Consider the following 27,511-nt stretch of genomic DNA (forward strand, 5'->3'; position numbering starts at 1 on the left):
AATTCTCATTCATTGCTAGTGGGAATGGAAACGGTACAGCCAGCTTTGAGGACAGTTTGACAGTTTTTTACAAAACTAAACATCGTCTTACTATATAATCTAGCAGGTGTATGCCTAGGAGTTTTTCCAAATAAATTGAAAACTAAAACCTTCACACACATGTGTATAGCAGCTTGTTTATAACTGCCAAAACATGGAAGCAACCATGTTTGTCAGTGGGTGAATGGAGGAACAAACTGTGGTACATTCATATAATGGAATATTATTCAGTGATATAAAGAAATGAGCTATCAATCCATGAAAACACACAGAGGAACCTTAAATGCATATTGCTAAATGAAAGAAGCCAATCTGAAAAGGCTACATTCTATATGATCCCAACTGTATGACATTCTGGAAAAGGCAAAACTATGGAGAAAAGAAAACTATCCCTGTTGCCTGGGAGTTGGGAGAGGGAGGGATGGGATGAATAGGCAGAGCACAGGGTACTTGGGGGACAGCAAAACAGTTCTCAATGATAATATAATGGTGGAACATATTTATGTATGTGAAATCCCATAGAATATATAACACAGAGTAAACCCTAATGTAAACTCTGAGTTTTGTTTAGTAATATTGTGTTGGTATTGGCTCATCAGTTATAACAATTGTAGCACACTACAATTATTACATAATATTTCAAACTAGTACAAAAGCCAAGAGCAAGTGAGAGATTCCTTAAGATATCCAAGATATTATAACAGGGCAGAAATGATGGAAGCAAGCCAAAGGATGGTATGAATCCAAAATAAAAATTGGCCTCTTAGAAGTTTATGATGATAAGAATTGAGATATTCAGAGATTAAATGGATAAGACCATATATTATGCTGATTAAGAAGATAAAGTCAAATGCATACCCCAAAATACAGAGAGCAAAGACACAGAAATAGGAAGGGAAAGTTAAGAAACAAGGATAGCTGGTGTAGACTTTTGGTTGTATTTAATAGAGATTTAGAAAGGAAAGACAGTGACGAAAGAGGGTACTGTAGTAATAAAATAAAAGAAGGGGAAATTCCAGTGTAGTGAAAAGAGCAGATTCTTAAAGTTGGAAGGATACATTGAGTGTCAAACACGGTAAATGACAGGAGACAATTTTTTTATATTGGAAATTTTATATTTTAGTGAGAGGGCAAAATAAAAGTATTTTTAAACGTGAGGATTCAAAGTTTACTCTTTACCCATCCTATATTTATATTTATTTTTATTTTTGATATATAATCTTGCTTTGTTGCCTGGGGTAGGGTGCAGTGGTGCAATCTCTGCTCACTGCAACCTCTGCCTCCTGGGTTCAAACAATTCTCGTGCCTCAGCCTCATGAGTAGCTGGGACCACAGGCATATGCCACCATGCCCAGCTAAGTTTCGTAGTTTTAGTGAGGATAAGGTTTCTCCATAATGGCCAGGCTGGCCTGGAGTTTCTGACCTCAGGTGATCCGCCAGCCTTGGCATTCCAAAGAGCCAGGATTACAGGCATGAGCCACCACGCCCAGCCTCTTTACCTATCCTATCTTTAAGAACTTCTTATTCAAAAAATAAAAACAAAATGCAAAATATCAGATGAGATAGGATTAAATAAAATGTATGCCAAAATTAGTACAATTCATAGATAAATCTAAATAATGTATTATTATTTGTAATTAATGCTATTAATTCCTACAAAAGGAGAGACATCATGTTTAAGTTTTTTTAGGCCAAGCGTGGTGGCTCATGCCTGTTATTTCAGTACTTTGGGAGGCCAAGGCAAGTGGATTGCTTGAGCCCAGTAGTTTGAGACCAGCATGGGCAACATAATGAAACCCCATCTCTACAAAAAACAAAAAAAATTAACCAGGTGTGGTGGCTTGTGCCTATAGCCCCAGCTACTTGGGGGTGCTGAGGTGAGAGGATTGCTTGAACCCAGGGGGTCGAGGCTGCAGTGAACTGTGATCCTGCCACTGCACTCCAGGCTGGGTGACAGAGTGAAACCCTGTGAGGGGGGAAAAAAGTGTTTTGTTGTTGTTGTTGTTGTTGTTGTTGTTTTAATGAAGACTCCAAATTTTACTTTCAGTAAATAATGGGCAAAAAGGATATAATTTATTAACCACGAAAAGATAATTAAACAGAGCTGACCCAATAAAAACACTAATGGAAATTTTTAAAAGCGTACCGAAAAGTGGCTTGAGTAGGTTTGTAAATGTCAGTAATCCCAGGTTTATCAATCCGTTTGTGTTGCTAAAAGTAATACTTGAGACTGGGTAATTTGTAAAGAAAAGAGGTTTATTTTGCCCAAGGTTCTGCAGGCTGTACATGAAGTATAGTGCCAGCATTTGCTTCTGGTGAGGTCCTCAGGAAGCTTAGAGTCATGGTAAAAGGCAAAGGGGAGTTAGTGTGTCACATTGTGAGACAGGGAGCAAGGGCAAGGGGTGGGTTTGCCAGGCTCCTTAAACAACTAACTCCCACATGAACTCATTACCTCAGGGGAGGGAAGTAGGCTATTCATGAGAGATCCAAACACCTCCTACTAGGTGCCACCTTCAACACTGGGGATCATATTTTAATGTAAGATTTGGAGGGGATGAATATCCAAACCATATCACTAGGAAATGACAAAGCATTAAAAAGTTTTATACTATGTTTATAGGAGATATTCATAAATTAAGATTAGCTGAAAAGATTGAAAATAAAGAAGGGGAAGCAGAAGTGGTGATATTCTACAAGGAAAGTAGAAATGAATTTGAAGATCTTAAAACAGGATAGGAGAGGGGTATTTTGTATTAGTACTAGTTTTAATCTAATGAAAAGGTAATAGCCCATTTATAAGGAAGCATCAATATGTGTAAAACAAAAACTGTTAGTAATGGGAAGAGACACAGACAAGCTGCATAATTACGGGAGAATTCAAAACACCTGTTTCGCCGGGCGCGGTGGCTCACGCCTGTAATCCCAGCACTTTGGGAGGCCGAGGCGGGCGGATCACAAGGTCAGGAGATCGAGACCACGGTGAAACCCCATTTCTACTAAAAATACAAAAAATTAGCCGGGCGCGGTGGCGGGCGCCTGTAGTCCCAGCTGCTCAGGAGGCTGAGGCAGGAGAATGGCATGAACCCGGGAGGCGGAGCTTGCAGTGAGCCAAGATTGCGCCACTGCACTCCAGCCTGGGCGACAGAGCGAGACTCTGTCTCAAAAAAAAAAAAAAAAAAAAACAAACACCTGTTTCAGGACTTGAGAGAGCAAGTAACAAAAATTATAATTAAAGAATTTGAATAACAAAATCAATGAACTTTTACAAAAATGACATACACATTTTTGTATCCTGCCCACAGAGTTTATTTTCCATGTCAGTTAACTTTTCTGATTTGTAGATATGAGGTTATACATGGACATTATTTGTAATTTTTATTTTCCTCTGTACTTATTGTCTCTTTTGTATTTCTTATATATTTTTTCTTTATGGTAAGGTTTTGATTTTTATTTATTTAATTTTTTAATTATACTTTAAGTTCTAGGGTACATGTGCACAACTTGCAGGTTTGTTACATATGTATACATGTGCCATGTAGGTGTGCTGCACCCATTAACTCGTCATTTACATTAGGTATATCTCCTAATGCTATCCCTCCCCCCTCCCTCCACCCCATAATAGGCCCCAGTATGTGATGTTCCCCTTCCTATGTCCAAGTGGTCTCATTGTTCAATTCCCACCTATGACTGAGAACATGCAGTGTTTGGTTTTTTTTGTCCTTGTAATAGTTTGCTGAGAATGATGGTTTCCAGCTTCATTCATGTCCCTACAAAGGACATGAACTCATCCTTTTTTATGGCTGCATAGTATTTCATGGTGTATATGTGCCACATTTTCTTAATCCAGTCCTATCATTGATGGACATTTGGGTTGGTTCCAAGTCTTTGCTGTTGTGAATAGTGCCGCAATAAACATACGTGTGCATGTGTCTTTATAGTAGCACGATTTATAATCCTTTGGGTATATACCCAGTGATGGGATGGTTGGGTCAAATGATATTTCTAGTTCTAGATCCTTGAGGAATCGCCACACTGTTTTCCACAATAGTTGAACTAGTTTACAGTCCCAACAACAGTGTAAAAGTGTTCCTATTTCTCCACATCCTCTCCAGCACCTGTTTCCTGACTTTTTAATGATCACCATTCTAACTGGTGTGAGATGGTATCTCATTGTAGTTTTGATTTGCATTTTTCTGATGGCCAGTGATGATGAGCATTTTTTCATGTGTCTGTTGGCTACATAAATGTCTTCTTTTGAGAAGTGTCTGTTCATATCCTTTGCCCACTTTTTGATGTTTTTTTTTTTTTTTTCCTTGTAAATTTGATTGAATTCTTTGTAGATTCTGGATATTAGCCCTTTGTCAGATGAGGAAATTGCAAAAATTTTCTCCCATTCTGTAGGTTGCCCATTCACTCTGATGGTAGTTTCTTTTGCTGTGTAGAAGCTCTTAAGTTTGATTAGATCCCATTTGTCAATTTTGGCTTTTGTCGCCATTGCTTTTGGTGTTTTAGACATGAAGTCCTTGCCCATGCCTATGTCCTGAATGGTATTTCCTAGGTTGTCTTGTAGGGTTTTTATGGTTTTAGGTCTAACATTTAAGTCTTTAATCCATCTTGATTCAATTTTTCTATAAGGTGTAAGGAAGTGATCCAGTTTCAGCTTTCTACATATGACTAGCCAGTTTTCCCAGCACCATTTATTAAATAGGGAATCCTTTCCCCATTGCTTGTTTTTCTCAGGTTTGTCAAAGAACAGATGGTTCTGGATGTGTGGTGTTTCTTCTGAGGGCTCTGTTCTGTTCCATTGGTCTATATCTCTGTTTTGGTACCAGTACCATGCTGTTTTGGTTACTGTAGCCTTGTAGTATAGTTTGAAGTCAGGTAGCGTGATGCCTCCAGCTTTGTTCTTTTGGCTTAGGATTTTCTTGGCAATGTGGGCTCTTTTTTGGTTCCATATGAACTTTAAAGTAGTTTTTTCCAATTATGTGAAGAAAGTCATTGGTAGCTTGATGGGGATGGCATTGAATCTGTAAATTATCTTGGGCAGTATGGGCATTTTCAGGATATTGATTCTTCCTATCCATGAGCATGGAATGTTCTTCCATTTGTTTGTGTCCTCTTTTATTTCGTTGAGCAGTGGTTTGTAGTTCTCCTTGAAGAGGTCCTTCACATCCCTTGTAAGTTGGATTCCTAGGTATTTTATTCTCTTTGAAGCAATTGTGAATGCGAGTTCAGTCATGATTTGGCTCTCTGTTTGTCTGTTATTGGGGTATAAGAATGCTTGTGATTTTTGCACATCGATTTTGTATCCCGAGACTTTGCTGAAGTTTCTTATCAGCTTAAGGAGATTTTGGGCTGAGGCGATGGAGTTTTCTAAATATACAATCATGTCATCTGCAAACAGGGACAATTTGACTTCCTCTTTTCCTAACTGAATACCCTCTATTTCTTTCTCCTGCCTGATTGCCCTGACCAGAACTTCCAACACATGTTGAACAGGAGTGGTGAGAGAGGGCATCCCTGTCTTGTGCCAGTTTTCAAAGGGAATGCTTCCAGTTTTTGCCCATTCAGTATGATATTGGCTGTGGGTCTCTTATAAATAGCTCTTATTGTTTTGAGATACGTCCCATCAATACTGAATTTATTGAGAGTTTTTAGCATGAAGGGCTGCTGAATTTTGTCAAAGGCCTTTTCTGCATCTATTGAGATAATCATGTGGTTTTTGTCTTTGGTTCTCTTTATATGCTGGATTACGTTTATTGATTTGCTTATGTTGTACCAGACTTGCATCCCAGGGATGAAGCCGACTTGATTATGGTGGATAAGCTTTTTGATGTGCTGCTGGATTCGGTTTGCCAGTATTTCATTGAGGATTTTTGCATCAATGTTCATCAGGGATATTGGTTTAAAATTCTCTCTCTTTTTTTTTTCTGCCAAGCTTTGTTATCAGGATGATGCAGGCTTCATAAAATGAGTTAGGGAGGATTCCCTCTTTTTCTATTGAATGGAATAGTTTCAGAAGGAATGATACCATCTCCTCCTTTTACCTCTGGTAGAATTCGGCTGTTAATCTTTCTGGTCCTGGACTTTTGTTGGTTGGTAGACTATTAATTATTGCCTCAATTTCAGAGCCTGTTATTGGTCTATTCAGGGATTCAACTTCTTCCTGGTGTAGTCTTGGGAGGATGTATGTGTCCAGGAATTTATCCATTTCTTCTAGATTTTCTAGTTTATTTGCGTAGAGCCCTGTATTCTCTGATGGTAGTTTGTATTTCTGTGGGATCTGTGGTGATATCCCCTTTATCATTTTTTTTTTGTGTCTATTTGATTCTTCTCTCTTTTCTTCTTTATTAGTCTTGCTAGCAGTCTATCAATTTTGTTGATCTTTTCAAAAAACCAGCTCCTGGATTCATTGATTTTTTTGAAGGGTTTTTTGTGTCTCTATCTCCTTCAGTTCTGTTCTGATCTTAGTTATTTCTTGCCCTCTGCTTGCTTTTGAATGTGTTTGCTCTTGCTTCTCTAGTTCTTTTAATTGTGATGTTAGGGTGTCAATTTTAGATCTTTCCTGCTTTCTCTTGTGGGCATTTAGTGCTATACATTTCCCTCTATTAACTGCTTTAAGTGTGTTATTTCTTATGTTGTTTAGAGTTATTTTCTCTGTATTATTTAATCAGTTTTGTCTAAGATTTGTTTATTGTATTGATTTTATTTTTAACTTGGTCTTTGTTTCATTTAATAAAGTCTTCCATATCATTTTTAATTTCATTAGTTTCTGTTTTTAATTTAATTTTATTCTCTCATTTACTTATGGTTCATTGGCTTTCCCCCGTAGTTTCATGAGTTCAGTGCTTAGTTTGTTTATTTTCATCTTTTGTGTTTTGTAATGTTTACATAGATATAAACTTATTTTGAAAATGGTTTTAGCCACATAACATAGTTTTTGATATGAAGTTTTTTATTGTTGTTCATTTTAAAATGTGTTAATTTGGTTTTCTTCTTTAACGAAAGAGTTATTTAGAAGTGCATTTTCAAATTCCTAAGTGTTGAAAATATAGATCATGGTTATTGAACTTGCTGTGTTCAGCTGTTCCCTGACTGAATCTGGCGTTACCTTGTACCAGGAAAGTGTTGAATGATTTCTAGGGAAAGAATTTACCAGGTAAATAATTTGCCAGATAAAGCATTAAACAATTAAATAAATAAAAATTTAATTTCATTTTACTATTAACATATTTTTCCTTCTTTGTCTTTCATTTATTTACTTTAGTCTTACTGCTCTGATCCAAACCTTGTGTTAGATTTGAAGAATCTCATTGTGCTTTTTGCTGACACACTTCAGGTATGTGACTTCTGTTTACATATGCTCATCTAGATTAGTATTTCATCAGCTCTAAACCTTTTTCTTGACTGGGTCTGGTGGCTTTTGCCTGTAATCCTCACTGTTTGGAAGCCTGAGGTAGGAGAATTGCTTGAGTCCAGGAGTTCAAGACTAGCCTCAGAAATATAGTGAGACTCCACCTATACAAAAAATAAAAACATAAAAAATCAGCAGGGAGTGGTAGCACATTCCTGTAGTCCCAGATGGAGGTGAGAGGATTGCCTGAGCTTAGGAGTTCAAGCCTGTGGTGAGCTATGATCTCGCCATTGCACTCCTGCATGGGTGATAGAGACACTGTCTCAAAAAAAAAAAAAAAAAATTTCTGGCTGGGCGTGGTAGCTCATGCCTGTAATCTCAGCACTTTGGGTGGCTGAGGCGGGCTGAGCGCTTGAGGTTAGGAGTTTGAGACCAGCCTGGCCAACATGGTGGATCCCTATCTTTAGTAAAAATGCAAAAATTAGCCAGATGTGGTGGTAAGCACCTGTAATCCCAGCTACTTGGGAGGCTGAGGTAGCAGAATTTCTTGAACTTGGGAGGTGGAGGTTGCAGTGAGCTGAGATAGTGCCATTGCACTCCAGCCTGGGTGACAGAGTGAAACTTCGTCTTAAAACAAACAAACAAACAAACAAACAAACAGAAGAAAAACAGCAACAACAAAAATGAACAAAGAAAAAAATCTACATAAGCTTGGATAACTTCCCTTTTAGTTTTAAGTTGAGTTTATTATTTTCCTAGGAACTAGGTATTTTTATGTCTTCATAGCATTTCCTGAGCTTTACCCTGAGCCATTATGTTTTCATATGTAGTTTCCACCTCCTTTTTTTCTCTCATATCAAATCAATTAATTGAACCACTGACTATATTAGTTTTTCACAATGTTTTTAATTCATATATGGCACTTGAGTTAGTCTGCAGTTTCTTTAACTACCATCTTGAATAATGATGGTTGATTTGAACCACATATTATATCTAACAGAATAGCATTAGAAGTGGATGAGATTCGAAGAATTTTTACTTTCTCTCCCTTCTGTGAACTCTTACTATAGGTATTAGGACTTATAGGAGGGGTTGTAGGGAGGACTTAGCCGATATTATGCCCTTTATATATAGATTTTAATTTTCATCTTTTTCTCACTGGCTTAAACATTTTACTGGGTATATTTAATTCTTAAGAGATAAATGCTAGATATTAGGTGTGAATGAAAAATTCTACCATCATGGTTTTATTTAATTTGCTATTCAAAGAATGTAATTTTTTTCAGTATCTTATCCCTCTCATTTTGCCAAAAACAAAAAACAAAACAAAACAAAACAAAAAAAACCTCCTTCCTTAGAAACTGAAGTGATTTTCTTATTTTGTTTCAGGTGTATGGTTTCCCTGTAAATCAGCTTTTTGACATGCTGTTAGAAATCAGAGATCAATATAGTGAAACTCTGCTAAAGAAGTGGGCAGGTATTTTCAGGTGAGAAATTATCTGTAGTCATATGTGTATGTGTTCATGTGCATTAGTATGCATACATGTATTTATGCACAAAGGTTTTCAGATGTAGTAGGCAACAAGTGTATGTTGCTTATATTTTGTAGCTACTCTAGGTTATGATCCAGAATTCAAAGAAACTGTTAGAACGTCCAAAATTATGTTCCCAAGATATCCAGTCTCAGTGTATTAGTGTCTACTGTAGTGGGAAGTCACCAAACTCTGTTTTTCCTTTTTGTTTCCTTCGATAAATGTCAGATTCCTTGGTTCATGTCATTCAGATCATCTTGGTGTCATCTTCTTCTGATATTTGTTTTTCACTTTGAGGTTCATGCCTAGTCTACAACTTAATTATACTAAGAAGCATTTGAGCACTTAGGAATAATTTAGGCTTTTGGAAAATTGGTTTTGATGACTCACTCATGTTCTTCCTCATCATCTTCCCTCTCTACACACAGCAAAGGGGCATGTAATAGCCCAGCATTTGAAGCCTGTTATTTAAGTAGTTATTGCAACATGCATACAATAATAAGAAAGTTATTCTGTCACATCTGTCACTCACAGATGTCTTCTCGGACTGTGCTCTTGGCATATAACCCAGGTCAACTCATTTGACTTTTTTTCTCTTTTTATACCTTTACTCCCCTTTACTTTAAGTGATTATACTGCCTCTTGCAAGACCCCTTTCCCTGATCGGTTTGTCCTGTTTTCAAACTCTTACAGCTTTAAGATCTTACATTGTTCCTTTACTCTTATTCTTCATGGTTTATGAACATATCTCTATCATCACTTAGTCCAATTTATCTGTATATTAATATAAATATTTCTAAAACTTAGATTTAGCTAATGGTATAATTGTATTTAAGGGACTGTTACCTCTATAGGATATTTGAAAATTAATAACATGATATATCCATAGTCTTAGATGCTCTGATCTGATGCCTTCAGTGAGTCTTCTGTTTTGATTTTGGTAGTATGGTCCCTACTATTAGAAAATGCCCAGTTTATTTACGGAGAGAGAACCTATAGATTTAAAAAAAGTCATTCTTGACATAGAACAGTAGGTAAAGTAAATGAAATAGTTTGAATTTATTATGGAAGTTACTCTATTTGCAATTTTGAAAGTTAGAATAGAACATGATTTTAAAAACCTTACCAATGGGCCAGATGCAGTGGGTCATGCTTGTAATCCCAGCACTTTGGGAGCCAAGGTGGGAAGATGCCTTGAAGCCAGGAGTTTGCAACCATCCTGGACAACATAGCAAGAGTCCATCTCTACAAAAACTTAAAAAATTACCCCGGGGGTTGGTGAGCAACTGTAGTTTCAGCTACTTGGGAGGCTATGGTGGGAGGACTGCTTGAGCCCCAGAGTTTGAGGTTACAGTGAGCTGTGATCATGCCACTGAAATCCAGCCTGGGTGACAGAGCGAGACCCTGTCTCTAATAATAATAATAATAATAATAATAATAATGTACATTTATATATCATATTAAACCAAACAGAAAAATCTCTTTGCCTTTTCTAGAGCACACATTCTTTTGTTGTTTACTTCTTACTTACATTGATACGTTCTGTCCTATTTGTAAATCTCTAATCCTAAGACATATATTTATAATTGTGGTCCATTTGTTTCAGAGGATAGTTTTATTTTTGTCTTCTTTAAATCCAAAACCAAATAGCTATATTGTGGAAGGGATATAATAGGGACTGGGAAACGTTCATTTTGGGTTGTGTTATATATATTAAGATTGGAGTTCATCAGAAAAGTATTTGTGATTAACCCACCTTCCCTCCCTTTCCCTCCCCTCCCCCACCCTGCTTTGTCTATCCTTCCATTTCCTTTGTCTGTCCTTCCATTTGTAGAAACATACTTGATTCTGACAACTATAGTCCTATACCAGTAACAAGTGAAGAGATGTACAAAAAGGTGGTAGGACAATTCCCATTTCAAGATATAGAACTGGAAAAGGTAAGGAATACTTTAAACTTCTCTGGTTGTTTTGGCATCCTCTTAAAAGCTTTCATTGGATCAGTTTCATTGAAAGCTGTGCCTTCAACTCAATGGGTTAGAACTCTAAAACAATTTCAAAGGATTCTTTTTTCTTTTTCTTTTTCTTTTCTTTTCTTTTTTTTTTCACTTTAATCACCTTTCTGACAATGAAGGACTCTTTTTGGGGAAGACCAGAATTTCCTGATTTGGGAATCAGCAGATGGCTTTGGGTCCTATTACCTCTGAAGTGTTTGGAGGATTACTGTGGATGTTCTAATTCAGTTTGCACTTTGAAATACTTGTTTTTGTTATAATTTAAAGACATTTTCCCCAGCAACATAAAATTTACCCTTTGTGATATACAATTCTGCTGATTTTGACAATGTATTGAGTTATGTATCCATTACCACAATGTTGATACCAAATAGGCCTATTATACAAAAAAAAAAAATTTATTTAATGATGCCCCTTTGTAATTCCCTCCCTTAACCCAGCCCCAGGACACCAGAAAGCTGGGCTCTGTGCATCTACTTTTGCCTTTTTCAGAATGCCATGTAAATGGAATTGTATAGTATATAACTTCTTGAGACTAACTTCTTTGATATGACATAATGCTTTTGAGATTCATCCAAATTGTTGCATGTATCATTGTTCATTCCTTTTTATTTCTGAGTAGGTAACACAATTTGTTTATCTCTTTCCATGATGAAGGACACTTGAATTATTGTTTTATTAAAATTTATGTCTTTTTAATATCAGAAAACTTTGGGAGATATTTTCTTATATTTGAGGTTGTTAAGGAGACAATTCATAATGTAGAAGAATGTTCTCTTTGCAACCTAAATAATTTATAAATATCTTCAATGTTCCTTGGTTTGTGACTTGATTTCATTACTTCTTCCATTGACAGCAACCATTTCCAAAAAAGTTTCCTTTCTCTGAATTTGTGCCAAAAGTTTACAACCAAATTAAAGAATTTATCTACGCTTGTCTGAAGTTTTCAGAAGATCTTCATCTAAGGTATAATATAAAATAGTAGAAATGTAATCAATGTTAAGATTGTGACTTCATATATTTACATATTCTAAAAAACTTTTGATAGTCCCATCAGCTCTGATTTTGGAAATCTTAATAATTAGCTTTTCAATGCATAGCACTGCTATATTTATATAGTCATGATGAAAGGGAAGATTGGTAACTTTTGAATAATTTTGAAAATTTATATTATCTATCTTGCTCTTTATAGATTTGCATTTCAACACTTTCTATTAAAGATAATTTACCAGAAAATGGTAGACTGGATGCAGTGGCTCATTTTTGTAATCCCAGCACTTTGGGAGGCTGAGGCAGGAGGATCGCTTGAATCCAGGAGTTCAAGACCAGCCTGGGCCACATAGCAGGACCCCCATCTCTAAAGAAAAAAAAATAAGCAAAAAATACTAATTTTAACATTTTACTTAATGAAATGTTAAGGCCAAAAGGGGAGTATCAGATAAAATCCTTTGGAAACATTATTGCTCTACTCGTATATGTATGTTTTCTGTATATCCTAGAGTATAGGCTCCTTTGTTTCTTTATTCATGTATTGGTTTTTTCACCATACATTTTGGCTAATGTGTTATTTGGCAGCTGCTCCTCAGTATAGAAATAATTAAGATGATGAAAATGTGGTCCCTGTCTTCAAGGAGTACCTAGTCTAATTAAGAAGCTGAACAATTAATTAATAAGTGCTGGAGCAACATAGAAGCCAAGCCAAACACAAATGAGGATGTTTGTGTTTTTTACCCTGGGTTTCCATCCCCCATCTGCCTAGTCCCCACTTCATTAATATAAATGACCTTATATTAGATAATTGTCTGTAGGTTATGTTAGGTATATTATTGTAGATAAATCATTACAAGTTGATTGCAAAATTACTTTTTCTATCTTCTTTTGGAAGAAAGGTAATATGGTAAAGGAATAATATTAGTAATGGGATAATGTCAGATGCCTTTTTCTTGCCTGAATATGTTAAGTTTTTGCCTGAAAACTTCCTTTAATATTTTTCACATTTAAAATTTAAATAAAATATTTAACTCGGGGATTTTAGAAAAAGATGCCTTTTACTCTTCAGTTGGCATTTATCTTATATCGTGGAATATGTTTAGCTTATAACCTGGAGTGACAGATTGCTTTGTCAGTCATATCTGTTTTGTAGTGGAGGCTAACATGAAACATGAGAAAATTTGTATAAAACAATTATTTCTTTTACATGCAGGCTCTCAAAACAAGAGAAACCGCTGCATTCAGATTTTAATGCAGCTTTAAGAATAATTATTCTCTTAATTTTCTCTTTTACACTAGACAGAAGAGGCCAAAAAGCATTATGCACATTGACAAAATTTGTAATTGCATGAATTTTGAATACACAAAACTTTCTTTTTGAAAGAAAGATTTTTTTAAAATAGCAAACACATGGCATTTCTATGGTAAAATACTGTTCTAGCATTCATACTCATCTTAAAATAATAGAATATATACACACCCACATACATATATGAGAGATCCTGTTTCACATTATATCAGTAAAATTAGATGTTTGTAAAGAATTCAGGAGATAAAGAACAGCACAAAGAGGAACAATGTAAATGACCCAAAACTCTACCACATAGTAATAACACTTCTTATATGTTTTATTTTTTCTTTTAATCTTGCTTCCATGTGAATATGTGTACACGCACGGCATTTTTTAAAGCAAATTACTATGAAATACTTCTGTTTATGTCTACAGTATATAAGACTAGAAAGACTGTTGCTTCCTATGTAACAATGCAGGGGGAAAAAAAACGGAGAAGCTACAAAATTAAAACTTTTTTGGAACTCATCAGAGAGGCGAAGTCACCAGGAAACTAAGTAGTCTGAAAACCATGATGGGACTGGTCCCTCTAAGGGGATAGACTCCTGCACCTGTGGCAGAATAGGAAAGGTGTAACTACCACACATGTGAGAAAGACAAAAACAACTAAAGTCTTAATGTATTGTTAACAGTATACTGTGAGCTAGCATTACAATATAGAACCTAGAAGAAAAGGTGAAAGAAATAGAACCAAGATCTGTAGGGCAATTTCAAATGGTAGATTAAAGTAGAAGACTGAGAGAACTGGGAATAATAAATACTTTAAAAGAAAGTGGCTGAGAGTATTCAAAAAAATAATGAAAGGCATCAAACAAGAAATTCAAGATTTTGAGAACCCCAATTCAGATAAATAATAGCAACAACAAGAAACAAACAAAAATATTTAAAGACATCATGTTCAAACTGGTGAAAATGAAAGGTAAAGAATGTTTAGAAGGCATTCCCAAAAGTAAAAATTACATGATAATATAATGATAAGAATTATAATAGACTTATTTTCTGAAACTATGCAAGCCAGAGGAAATGGAGTGACATCCTTAAAACACTCAAAGAAATAAAAAAAAATTTAAAAAAGCCAGAATTCTATAGACAGAAAAACAATTTTCAAAAATGAAGGCAAACTATATTTTTTTCAGCCAACAAAAGCTAGGAGAGTTTATTATAGTACTTTTTCTGACTTACAATAAATATTTGCTGCTGCTATTATTATTTTATTATTATTACCACAACTACCACTGGCACCCTGTTTGTTTGCCGAAATAATTGTGCTACCTGCTATGACTGACTCTTAGTGCTTCTCTTTCAGCTCAACTGAAATTGATGACATGATTCGTAAATCAACAAACCTGTTGCTGACCAGGACTCTAAGCAACTCTCTGCAGAATGTCATTAAAAGGAAGAATATTGGGCTTACTGAGGTAAACCTGCTCCTAATGAAGTCATCCAAGCCAATATGTGAACAGATGTCCTAAGCTCTGGGCCTTATGTCTGAATTCGTTATAACTTTCTACATGCCCTTCCTGATAGGCTCCTAATGGTGAAAGTGCAAAATGAAATCTCTTGTTCTTTTCTTTGGTCACCTTTGAAAAATTTATTCATTTTTTCTAAAACAGTTGTTTTTCTCTTTTATTGTTTTCACTAGCTTAACTGGTTTTCCTTTCTGAAGTTGTTAGAATACATTTCTATTACCTGCCATTGATTATATACAAATATTTTTGTTTGTAGAATATATTGAGCATCAGGTTCCAATCAAGTGAATGGCAGTTCATGTACAATGTAGAATATGAAATCACATTTTGCTTGCATCAGTTATCGATGCCAAGGATATTGCAATCATAGTTCTTGGTTAGTGTCAGACTAAGTCTTTATTTTTAAGATATCTCATGTGTATGAAAGGTAAATTACTCTTTATCAGCTTGTAATTTGTTTGCAAAAGGACTAGATATTTGGGATCAAGGAAATGTGCAGAAAAGGCAATAGTCACATTTCTGTGGAGGTTTATGGAATCTCAGAGGAGGGATATTTTACATATATTGAATGTAGTACCTTGGCAAACGAGATTTGGTCTATTGGTGTGTAGTTCTAAAATTTAGAAAGATGTGAAGTTCTCTCTCTTAGAAACTCAAGATTGCATAGTAACCTCAATCTGTTTTTCACTGGATGTTATAGTGCCTAAAATGAGAGGAGTTTAGAAGAATTTTTTTACAAGGAAAGGGAAAGGCTGTTTGCCATCTGTTTTACCTATAGAGGTGGTGCAGTTTGGAAGTCAGTTACTCTAGGAAAAAATTGACATTTAAAATGTACACTGTCAAGGATTATGGTGAAGTGCAGTAAAAGGTTGATGATACTGACATATAGGTAAAGACAGCTGGAAGCCAGGTGGGCATTTACTTCTAATTTTGGAGTTATTTTCTCTTTCTCTGAATTAAGATAAAAAAAATTATAAGATGGATTGTGATTGAGTTCTACTTATAGCAAACTTTTCTTTCAATTGAAAATTACCTTAGACTTTATTTAGGATAATCCCCTCATTTTACAAAGCTTCCTTTCTATTGCCTGGTACAGAAATATTAGGCATTTGCTTTTATGTATCTGAAAAATAGCTAACTTCCTTTATAATCAAGAAGGTTACAGAAAAGGAAAGTTGGAGTGAAAATTAGGAAGCCCTCCTCCTTTTGTTAGATTATAGTGTTTTCTTTCTCTGGATGGGAAGTTTATTGTTTTGTGAACTATCTCTTCATTATAACTCTTCATGTAACTGTTTTTATGTCATTCAATTTAGCAGTCTCTTAACAATGTTATAACAAGTAGCATAGCAAGAACATGGTCTGATAGAAATAGCTTTGACCTCAGAAGAATCTTGAGTTCAATTCTGGCTGTGCCATTGGTTTACTGTGACATTTTAAGAGAAAGGCCTAACTTCTCAGCTTGGGTTTCAGGAAGCACTGTACAGGTCAGGTAATAATAGAAAGAACCAATATGAGGTTATCAAGGAAGAACCATGTAATTCTTGGCACCATTTCATTGAATACTAAATGTTATTCCTTAGTCTTTGGGTGTTTTTAGGGAACTATACTTTCAATATCTTTGCATATGAATGAAGAAACATTCATACGCTTTTGTTTTGGCTATTATAGTGCTGTGTACATGTATAGACACAACACATAAAGTGATTTTTTTAATTACCAACCAGACACACTTTGAATGATTATACTATCTACCTTTGGAAAGAGAAGACATATCCTTCTTTATGAGTAACTAAAGTGAGTTCACATCTGGAATCATCATCATAATAGGTAACATTTGTGGAGCAGTTTATATTCTTCAAAGCCCACTCACAAATTCGATTTCAATTAGTACAGTAACATTTGAAGCAGGCTGGGCATGTGTTATTATTCCCACTTTATAGACTGCCTAATTAAAGTCCAGGGAGATTGCCTGAGGCCATACAGCCAGCAAACCTGGTAGAAATGATACTTGTAAATCTAGGTTTTTTCCCCAAAACCTATTCACTTCTACTGTATTGTACTGCCTTCCATATTGATTTAATTATTTCATCCTAACAAAAATTGAGATTTTTACAGGAGGTCCATAGTAACATGGATATTGTTTTAGTTAGAGATGGTTTTATGTTAGATAGCAGAAATCCACTCCAATAATAGAATTATGATAAGCCCACACAACTTACAGATTCCTATTTCAGGATATCAGATAATTCTCTTAGGACTTGAAAGTTCCTATAAATGAATGTCTCTCTGTCTGCCCTTCTTGTTTTGGGGTTACACAGGGTTTACTCTGTTTTGGGGTTACACAGTGTTTACTCTGTTTTGGGGTTACACAGTCTCATCTTTTCTTTTTCTATGCATATGCTCTATCCTTTTTCCTCATGGTTTATTTGTTTCTCCATGTTGAGCCAATTCAAAATTACCTTTCAGTTTTAGCACCACTAGAACATGAATGCCTTTCTCTTTCAAACTTTATGTGACTATTCATTATTTATTCAGTGAAAATGGCTATTTTCCTAGGGCTGCTTCAAAAGATCTGTGAAAAGTACAATAGAGTATTGATTAAGACTGTATGTTCTAATACATACTGCCTGGGTTCCAATTCTGGCCCTCCTCATAATAGCTGTGCCCTTGGGCAAATTACTTTGCTTTCTATGTAAAATGGGGACAATGGTAGCATGTATTTCACAGGAATGTTGTGAAGCATGTAAAGTACTTAGTGTGCTTGGTATATAGCAAATACTCAATACATGTTACCTGTTATTATTAAGAGGTCTAAGCAGTCAATCACTGATTAATACTAGTATAGAAATGGAGTTTTTTAATTAAGAGAAGTAAAAAAAAATTAGAATAAGATGTTCTATTAAGATAATTTATTACCTTTACAATTTTTAAAATATGTACTCTCTATTAGGCACTGATTCCATGCCCTTAGGATAAATCACTGAACAATAACAACAATAGAGATGGTTGCTTACATTCTACGAGAGAAAAGCAGTTAATAAATAATAAACAAAATAATTATGTTAATTTTGTAGTATGGTTAAAGGTAGTGAATGCTATGGAGAGAAGAAAAAGCACTTGAGTTAAGGAAATCAGGATTCTGGTAGGTGTTCTAGGTTGGTTTTATTTTTATAGCAGTACGTTGAGGGTAAGTTATTATTGCAGGAGGCATTTCAGGTAGAGATTAGAGCCAGAGCAAAGGCCTGAAGGTAGGAAAGTTCTTGGCAAGTGGAGGAAAAAATCAGGAGGCTAGGGTAGCTGGAGTGGAGTGAGCAAGGGGAAGAGAAGCAATTGATTAGTTTAGAGAGGTATCAAGCATTCATGGTAGGCCATTGTAAAGCCTTTTGCTTTTATTTTGTGTGAAATGGGGAGCTATTATAGGATTTTGGTTAATGACATGATCTCACTTATATTTTGAAAGGTTCACATTGACCATGGTAGTGAGAATAAACTGTAGGATGGAAATAAGGGGATCAGTTGGGGGATTATGGCAGAAATCCAGTGAGACTGGGTGGTAGCTATGGACAATGATAAGATTTTAAGTGTAGAGCCAACATGCTTTCCTGATGATTGGATATAAAGAAAGAGAAAAAGTGAAGAGTTGAAGGAAACTAACTCCAGGATTTTTTGACTTGAGCAATGAGAAGGCGGTATATACCATGAACTAAGATAGGAAAAATTTTAGGCAGAGCTGAATCTGCAGTGAGAGAACATTGGGAATTTGATTTTGGACATATTAAATTTATAGTGTTTGTTAGACATATAGGTTGAAATGTTGAGTAAGCAGTTGTGTATATGAATTTGGAGATTGGAAGTAAGGTTTGTGTCATGTGCGTCCATGTGAAGAGACCACCAAACGGCTTTGTGTGAGCAACATGGCTGTTTATTTCACCTGGGTGCAGGAGGGCTGAGTCCGAAAAGAGAGTCAGCGAAGGGAGACAAGGGTGGGGCCCTTTTATAGGATTTGGGTAGTCAAAGGGGGGTTGTTCTCTGGCGGGCAGGAGTGGGGGTCACAAGGTGCTCAGTAGGAGAGCTTTTTGAGACAGGATGAGCCAGGAAAAGGAATTTCACAAGATAATATCATCACTTAAGGCAAGGACCGGCCATTTTCACTTCTTGTGTGGTGAAATGTCATCGGTTAAGGCGAGGCAGGGCATTTGCACTTCTTTTGTGATTCTTCAGTTACTTCAGGCCATCTGGGCATATATGTGCAAGTCACAGGGGATGTGATGGCTTGGCTTGGGCTCAGAGGCCTGACAGTTTGGCTGGGGGATAAAAATTGGGGAGAATATAAATATTTATAATCATGCAACTGAGTACTATCACTGAGGGAATGAATAAAGATGGAGAAGAAAAGAGGATGAAGAATTGAACTTTTGGGTACTCTGATATTAAGATATTAGGAGAAAAGAGGAACCAAGAAAGGAGATTGGGAAGGAGCCACCAGGGAACTAGGAAAAAACAAAGCAAAACAAAAAACAGGAGTGTGCATAAAGTATACAAAGAATGAGAGAGTGATCAATTATGACAAATACTGCTGATTGACAAGAAGAAGGTGAAGAATTACCATTGCATTTAGCAATTTGGAGTAAATTGGTGACCTTGATAAGAACACTTTTAATAAAATGGTGGAAGGAAACTCCTGATTGAGTAGGTTTTAAAGAGAATGACTCCTGAAGAGAGGAATTTCAGATAACTAATATAGATACTATTGCCACTACTAGGTGAGTGTGAACTGTGCTTAGTGACTTGCTTCCAAAAAGTATAGGGTAGAATGAGGAAAAAAGTAACGTTACAGTGAAGAAACCTGGCAGACGCTGCCTCGCTCAAGTGTTCCAGGTTAACATCATCAGTGATAAGTTATATTGATAGTATGTACCTTTCATATGATTTGATGAGAGGGCACTTTGCCTCTGTGTTCTCTCTCCCTAGCCCCATGAGCTCAGTCTAACCATGGGAAAACATTAAACAAACAAAAATTGAAAGACATGCCATAACATACTTGACCAGTACTCCTTAAAACTGTCAGTGTAGGGCTGGGCATGGTGGCTCACATCTATAATCCCAACACTTTGGGAGGCTGAGGTGGGTAAATCACGAGGTCAGCAGTTGGAGACCATCCTGGCCAACATGGTGAAACTCCATCTCAACTAAAAATATAAAAATTAGCTGGGCGTGGTGGCACGTGCCTGTGATCCTAGCTTCTCGGGAGACTGAGGCAGGAGAATCGCTTGACCTAGGGAGTCGGAAGTTGCAGTGAGCTAAGATTGTGCCACCGTACTCCAGCCTGGTGGCAGAGCGAGACTCCGTCTCAAACAAAAACAAAAACAAAAACGAAAATGAAAACAAAAACAACAAAACAAAACAAAAACCTGTCAGTGTAATCAAAAAGAAGGAAAATCTGATAAACTGTCACAGACCAGAGAATAAGAAGACATGACAACTAAATGTAATGTGGTATCTCAGATGGAATCCAGAAACAGATAGAGAACATTAAGGAAAAACTAGTGACATCTGAATAAAGTATGGCGTTCAATTAGTAGTAATGCGTTTATGTTGGTTCCTTAGTTGTGGCAAATGTACCACAGTAAAGTAAGATGTTAACAATAAGGGAAGCTGAGTGAGGAGTATATTGGAACGCTGCAACTTTTTTGTAAATATAAATACAAAACTGTCCTAAAATAAAGAGTTTAAATAAAAAAATTAAAGAATGGGAAAAGAGGAATTGGAGACAGCAAATATAAGACAGCTCTTTCAGGAAATTTTGTTACCAAGGGAAACAAAGAAATGGGATGATAGCTAGCAGCAGAAGTTGGTTAAGACAGGTTTTTTTTTTTTAAATTTAATGGGACAAATAACAGTCTGTTATGTATTGTGGGAATGATACAGTATAGAGCAAAAAAAATGGGTGATGTAGGAGAAAGGGAGAAATCTCTGGTGCAATGTCCTTGGGTAAGAGAGTTTAAGATACAATACACAGTTAAAGGGATTGGCAGTAGATAGTGTCAAGTTCACCTCTGGTAACAGATAAGAATCAGAGTGTGTGAATGCAAATGGTAGTGGCTGGGTACGTATTATGGTGGCAGGCTCCAAATGCTTAGTTTCCCCAGCAAATGCAGGGTCTTCGGCTAAATGTGCAGATGGGAGAGCAAGCATGGGAGATGAAGGAGAAAGAAGGTATGTTGTAGTCCTCTGGGGGTGTGTAAAAAAAAAGAATTGATTTGTGCCAGATAATGTGGTTATTTGGTAGCATTAAGTGCCCACTCTTGACTAGTGTACATGAATTAAAGTGAAACTAGCTAACACGATTGTACGTTTTCTTTTTCTTTTTTTTTTTTGAAATGGAGTCTCGCTCCGTCTCTCAGGCTGGAGTGCAGTGGCCTGATCTCGGGTCAGTGCAACCTCCACCTCCCAGGTTCAAGCAATTCTTCTGCCTCAGCCTCCTGAGTGGCTGGGATTACAGGCGTGTGCCACCACACCCAGCTAATTTTTGTATTTTAGTAGAAACAATGTTTCACCATATTGACCAGACTGGTCTCGAACTCCTGACCTCAGGTGATCCACCCGCCTCAGCCTCCCAAAGTGCTGGGATTACAGGCATGAGCCACCGCGCTCAACCATGATTGTGTATTTTCTTAAATCATATTTTGCTGGAAGCTGCAATGTATCAGTTCATATCAATACTAGTTCTAAAGAATTGGGTACATTTTCATCTGATACTTTATAATTTACAGTAGTATTTATGTTTAATTATTTATAATATGTAGAAAGAAGTTCAGAGTTCCTTCTAGTGAAACCATATTGGGTATTTGTATTTTTATAATCACAGGGCACTACTGCGATGTAGTGCACTACGCATACCTAATATGGTCGTAGAGACCTGAAGAAATGAACAGTGCTTTGCATTTATTCTTTGCTTTTAGTATAATTTAGATTGATGACCATATGATTCTATCCTCTCATTTTCCACATTCCATTTATTTCCCCTCTGGTTAACAGAAGTGATATTGCTCACTTTGTTACCATGTTTTATACTTAAGTCTTGTCAAATATAAACTTTGTACTTTATCTTGGAATTTGTAACCAGTAGTTTCATGTATTTTAGTATTTTAGGTATTTTAATCATGGAGATGTTATAAAATGAGTGGTTGACAGAGTTTTCTGTACCCTGACTAGGGTGAAAAGGAGATCAAATCCCTTGAAGTCTATGTGATAGCTCATTTTTGTGAATGAGAACCAATGCTACTATTTAGTTTTTTGTTTTGCAGATTTAACAGTTGAGAGGCCTTGGTGGTATGAAGAGGAGTGTGACTTCTCATTTTCTTCCTTTGGATTAGTACTGTTGAAGGTTTATTGTACTGAATTGTCTGTTTTGGGAAACATGCTAAAAGCAGTTTTAATATATGCAGATGTGTATATTCCAGAAATAAGAGGGAATGGAAACCTCTTCTTGGAATTTAAAGCTTAGTTTTGAACTATGGAAGATGATGAAGATATTTTCTGGGGTTTGTCAAGAATAGAATGTCATCATGGTTCAGGTTCCACTAGGGTGTTTTGAGCAGGCTTGGAGGAGAAATGACCTCCACAAGAAATAGGAACACTTTTACACCGTTGCTGGGAATGTAAAATAGTTCCCCCATTGTGGAAGACAGTATGGCAATTCCTGAAGGATCTAGAACCAAGAAATAACATTTGACCCAGCAATCCCACTACTGGGTATATACCCAAAGGAATATAAATCATTCTACTACAAAGACACATGTACACGTATGTTTATTGCCTCACTATTTACAATAGCAAAGTCATGGAACCAACCTAAATGCCCATCAATGATAGACTAGATAAAGAAAATGTGGCATTTATACACCATGGAATACTATGCAGCCATAAAAAGGAATGAGATCATGTCTTTTACAGGGACATGGATGAATCTGGAAGCCATCATCCTCAGCAAACTAACACACGAACAGAAAACCAAACACTCCATGTTCTCACTCGTAAGTGGGAGTTGAACAATGAGAACACATGGACACAGGGAAGGGAACAACACATACCAGGGCCTGTTGTGGCGTGGGGGATGAGGGGAGGGATTTTTTTTTTTTTTTTGAGACAGAGTCTTGCTCTGTCACCCATGCTGGAGTGCAGTGGCATGATCTCGTCTCACTGTAACCTCCAAATCCCGCATTCAAGTAGTTCTTCTGCCTCAGCCTCGGGAGAGTAGCTGGTACTACAGGCACGTGCCACCACGGCTGGCTAATTTTTTTGTATTTTTGGTAGAGACAGGGTTTCACCGTGTTAGCCAGGATGGTCTCCATCTTCTGACCTCGTGATCTGCCCGCCTCGGCCTTCCAAAGTGCTGGGATTACAGCCGCCGTGCCCGGCTGAGTGGAGGGATCTTTAAGAGGACGGGTCAATAGGTGCAGCAAACCACCATGGCATACATATACCTATGTAACAAACCTGCACGTTCTGCACATGTATACCAGAACTTAATGTAAAATTGGAAAAAAAAAAAAAAAGAAACGACCTCCACGGTGTGCTATGTGCCTTTCTCATTAGATTTTCTCTGATACAAGGAAGGAGAGACAGAAAAATTTTCTAATTTTTAATGGTTTTTCACTTAAGTGACTTGTGTTATTTACTTGTGAGAGATAATCGTTTGATTTATAATGTTCATTTTTGACAATTCTCATAGAACTTTAAGAGATAATCAATATTTGATCTATTGTTAGTTTTATGTCCCTGAAATAATGTTTAGGACAGTTTGGATTACTGCAGTGTTATATATTATAAGAGACTGGGAAGTAGTCATTAAAAATATCATCAAGGGAGCTCAAACTCTGATGGAAGTTATCTGAAATTGCTTCATTTTATCTTTCAATTTGAAATTATGCCCAAAGCATCTGGTTTTACATTAGTAAATGCCCTTGTAAGGATTTTGGTAGCTGTCATTCAGGAGAAGTTATCACTTAGACCTCATTAACAGACAATATTCTCTCAGAAAATGACATGGTATCTACTGTAATCCTAGAGTGTCTTAATAGTCTATTCTATGCTCAGCAATGAAACATTTCAAAAAGTGACTGACAGCCAATTGATGTAATTCACGGTGATCTTTTGTGTTGACAGATCTTTAAAAAGTCATGGGAAATTACTGCTGTACCCAGTGAAGCCACCTCCCTTTTTTTTCTTTAACTGCCAGTATCCTGTAAAACAGGATAATTTTCTCTTTGACTGCCACTGTTTTTTATTTCAATAACATGACATGATTCCTCCTTATTATTAGGATTTCTTTTGATTGACAGAACGTGTTTCCATAGGTAATACTGATTTTAAAATAGAAATGTTTCAGTTCTCAAATTAACTCTCTTAATTTTCTGACTCCCACATCAAGACAACCTTGCCAGTAGCCACCTTCCCACTCAGGAAGACGAATTATTTAATTCACACAACTTAAATATTTTTAAATGATTTTAGTCTTCCTCTGAAGGAGAAAATGATGAAAGAAAGAGGGTGATGAATTGCTTATTTTGGTGGATATTTTTTCCTAGAACACCCCAAAGTTAAAAGGTTGTTGTTTTTGGTAATTTTATAGGATGTAGTAGTCTTGTGTTCAAAACTCAAAATTTCTGAATTCAAACTGTGGAATGAATGGAAAGGAGAGCTGATGTATATGAACTTGTCTGATGAGTTGTGGGGGAAAATACAGAGATCTAGTCCCAGTGTTGACCTAACTTTTCATCTAAGAGAATTTATTGGAATTGTATCTCTGTGTTTTTGCCCGTTGTTATTGTGTTTCAAAGTAGTTATTTTCCTAAGATTGTCAGGATGATCCTTAGTGGAGTAGAAGATACTCTTTTTCTTAATTGAAACCAGTACTAAAACATTGTCATTATGAATTGACATGTATTTTTTGAGAATGAAGTGTGTGCTTTCATCCTGTGCTGGATGATGTGGAAGAAGTAAGAATGTATTTTCTGATTACAGTCCTATTTGTATTTTTGTTTAATATTCCACAGCATGATATGATTCTTACTGAAATAAAATTCCAACTTTTTAACATTGTTTTGAAATATTATGGATTGTAAACCATTGTAGTACCACCCCCATCTTTTAGTTCCAATTTCTGCTTTGTGTCATATGCCACCATCCACCACCCCCCCTCCACCCTCTTGGCTCACTGTCTCACTAGACCAAAAGACCTAGATTAATTCATTGCCTTACATGCCAAAACTACCCCCTACTTGCCACAACCTCACCATCAGGCATATTTTTGTGAAAATGCAAAGTAAAGATGTAGAAAAGAGAGACAAAAAAGATTTCCATTCTATTTCCTGTTTGTATTTCTTTTAGACTCTAACGAATATGAACAGTTTGGATAATTTAATAGTTAAGAAATAAGTAATAGATACCACTTTTTTTCCTCTTCTTTTTACAGACAGTAGAATCAGAGCATATTGGGGTCTAGTTGATTGCAGGCCCTGAATCTTATATTTTAGTCTAATGTACACAATCTTGCAGCACTTCAGAGCTGCCATATTATGCTTATGCTAAAGGCATTGGCAGAGTCATTTAGATGAGTCCATAATTGGAAGGTACAGGACGTAGTATTAGTTCCATTTAGGCTATGTGATCTAAAGAAAATCACTTCATTTTCATTTCTGTTATAATAAAATGGAAGTTATAATTATGTCCCTTTAACTACATTTCCAAGTTTATGGGAAAGCAGTGTAGGAAAATGAATCACAAAGTTAATCTTTAGAATCCTTAATTCTATACAGACAATAATAGTTATTCTTTATCTTCCTCTTTAAGTAATTTATAGAAGACAACTTTTTTTTTTTTACCAGTACTGTATTTTTAATGATCTGTTCTATATAAGAAAAGGGAAATAGTGTTAACAACAGAATATTTAATCCTCACAGTAACTCTGTGAAGTAGACATTATTATTGACATTTTACAGATAAGGAAATAGGGTTATAAAAGTAAAGAAAATTTCCCAAGATCAGAAGGTAATAATAATAAAGTAAGTCATTAATTCCCTGGTTACTTTCACTTTGATGCCCATGTTCTTTCTTCCACAAACCGTTGTAGTTTATTAACGTATTGTAGTCTCTCCTAACATCTCTCTGTTCATTATGCCTAATTTTGAATTGTTGCATTTTAATGATTCCTATTCTTTTGGTTATCATTTATTCGTTTAGTTCATTTGGCAATGTTTTAGTTGGAAGGCATCATGCTAAACAGTAGCAATTTTTGTTCTTAGTCTAATCTTTTTAAACAGAAGAAAACATACCTTTAGAATACAGTGATAAGTTGTTCCCATAATACGGGGAAATACAAAAGGTTTTGGAATGCTAGGACGGCTGTATTAGTCCATTTTCATACTGCTATAAAGAACTGCCCGAGACTGGGTAATTTATAAAGGAAAGAAGTTTAATTTACTCACAGTTCAGCATGGCTTGAGAGGCCTCAGGATACTTACAATCATGGTGGAAGGCAAAGGGGAAGCAAAGGACTTCTTCACAAGGTGGCAAGAAGGAGAAGTGTGAGTAAAGGGGGAAGAGCCCCTTATAAAACTATCAGATCTGTGAGAACTCACTCACTATCACAAGAATAGCATGGGGGAAACTGCCCCCATGATTCAATTACCTCCACCTGGTCTCTTCCTTGATATGTGGGATTATGGGGATTACAATTCAAGATGAGATTTGGGTGGGGACACAAAGCCTGACCATGTCAAAAACTTCCTAGAAGCGGTAACATGAAAGCCCATGCTTTAACATACCCCTTACCAGAATGTTGATGGCCTTTTCCATCATGCCTTTCATTTGTCTTGTACCGGCAGCTTCATATTGAACCATTCATCCTGGGGTGAGTAGTCAAATGACTTTTACCTGTGTTTGTTGTTTTCTAGCTTGTCCAGATTATTATCAATACAACACATTTGGAGAAATCCTGTAAGTACTTGGAAGAATTTATCACCAACATCACTAATGTGCTTCCAGAAACAGTTCACACTACCAAGCTCTATGGCACCACAACTTTTAAGGTGAGAGGCCCTGCGGTACAGTGGAACTGCTTCTGGTGTACACAGTCTGGGACATTCTACCTAAAATGGCTGTGTTTCTGCAAGATGGTTTATAGCATGCTCTTGAGAACAAGTGTTTATGATATGTTTGGTTTCCCTTCTCTATTTTTTTTTGAAGAAATAAATACCAGTCCTAGTTTTTGGGTGTTTAAACAAAACAAAACAAAGCAACTACAACTGTGTCTGTAAACTCTTCCTTATGTTTTGTACATGTAAATCACTATTTCCTAAGTTGAGCCCCCATCAGTCAACAGTTCTTAAATATGATCTAGATAATCATAGTTATGGCTGACATTAATATTCATTAAAATTTTCTAAACTGTCGCCTGCTCTCTGTATCCTGTGACCAATTTTTTTTTTTAACCAAATCTTGCTCTGTTGCCCAGACTGGAGTGCAGTGGTGCAATCTTGGCTCACCGTAACCCCTGCCTCCTGGATTCAAGCAATTCTCATATCTCATCCTCCCAAGTAGTTGGGATAACAGGCGTGTGCCACCATGCCCGGCTAATTTTTAGTATTTTTAGTAGAGATGGGGTTTCGCCATGTTGCCCAGGCTGGTCTCGAATTCCTGGGCTCAAACGATCCACCCACCTTGGCTTCGTAAAATGCTGGGATTGCAGGCATGAACCA

At 36.4% G+C, this 27,511-nt stretch overlaps 1 protein-coding gene across 5 annotated transcripts in view; it reads left to right on the forward strand.

Moving 5' to 3' along the window:
• Positions 1-27,511, forward strand: part of EXOC6B (exocyst complex component 6B) — a 678,199-nt gene that overhangs the window by 322,336 nt on the left and 328,352 nt on the right. For all 5 annotated transcript variants that reach the window (XM_005575615.4, XM_065526965.2, XM_065526962.2 and 2 more), the window contains 6 exons: positions 7,307-7,378; positions 8,783-8,880; positions 10,760-10,865; positions 11,797-11,906; positions 14,588-14,699; positions 26,708-26,842. In XM_005575615.4, the coding sequence (XP_005575672.1) occupies positions 7,307-7,378; positions 8,783-8,880; positions 10,760-10,865; positions 11,797-11,906; positions 14,588-14,699; positions 26,708-26,842 (633 nt within the window). The remainder of the gene's footprint in view (positions 1-7,306; positions 7,379-8,782; positions 8,881-10,759; positions 10,866-11,796; positions 11,907-14,587; positions 14,700-26,707; positions 26,843-27,511) is intronic.

The sequence above is a fragment of the Macaca fascicularis genome, chromosome 13 (assembly GCF_037993035.2).
Source record: "Macaca fascicularis isolate 582-1 chromosome 13, T2T-MFA8v1.1".
In the NCBI taxonomy this organism is placed as follows: domain Eukaryota; kingdom Metazoa; phylum Chordata; class Mammalia; order Primates; family Cercopithecidae; genus Macaca; species Macaca fascicularis.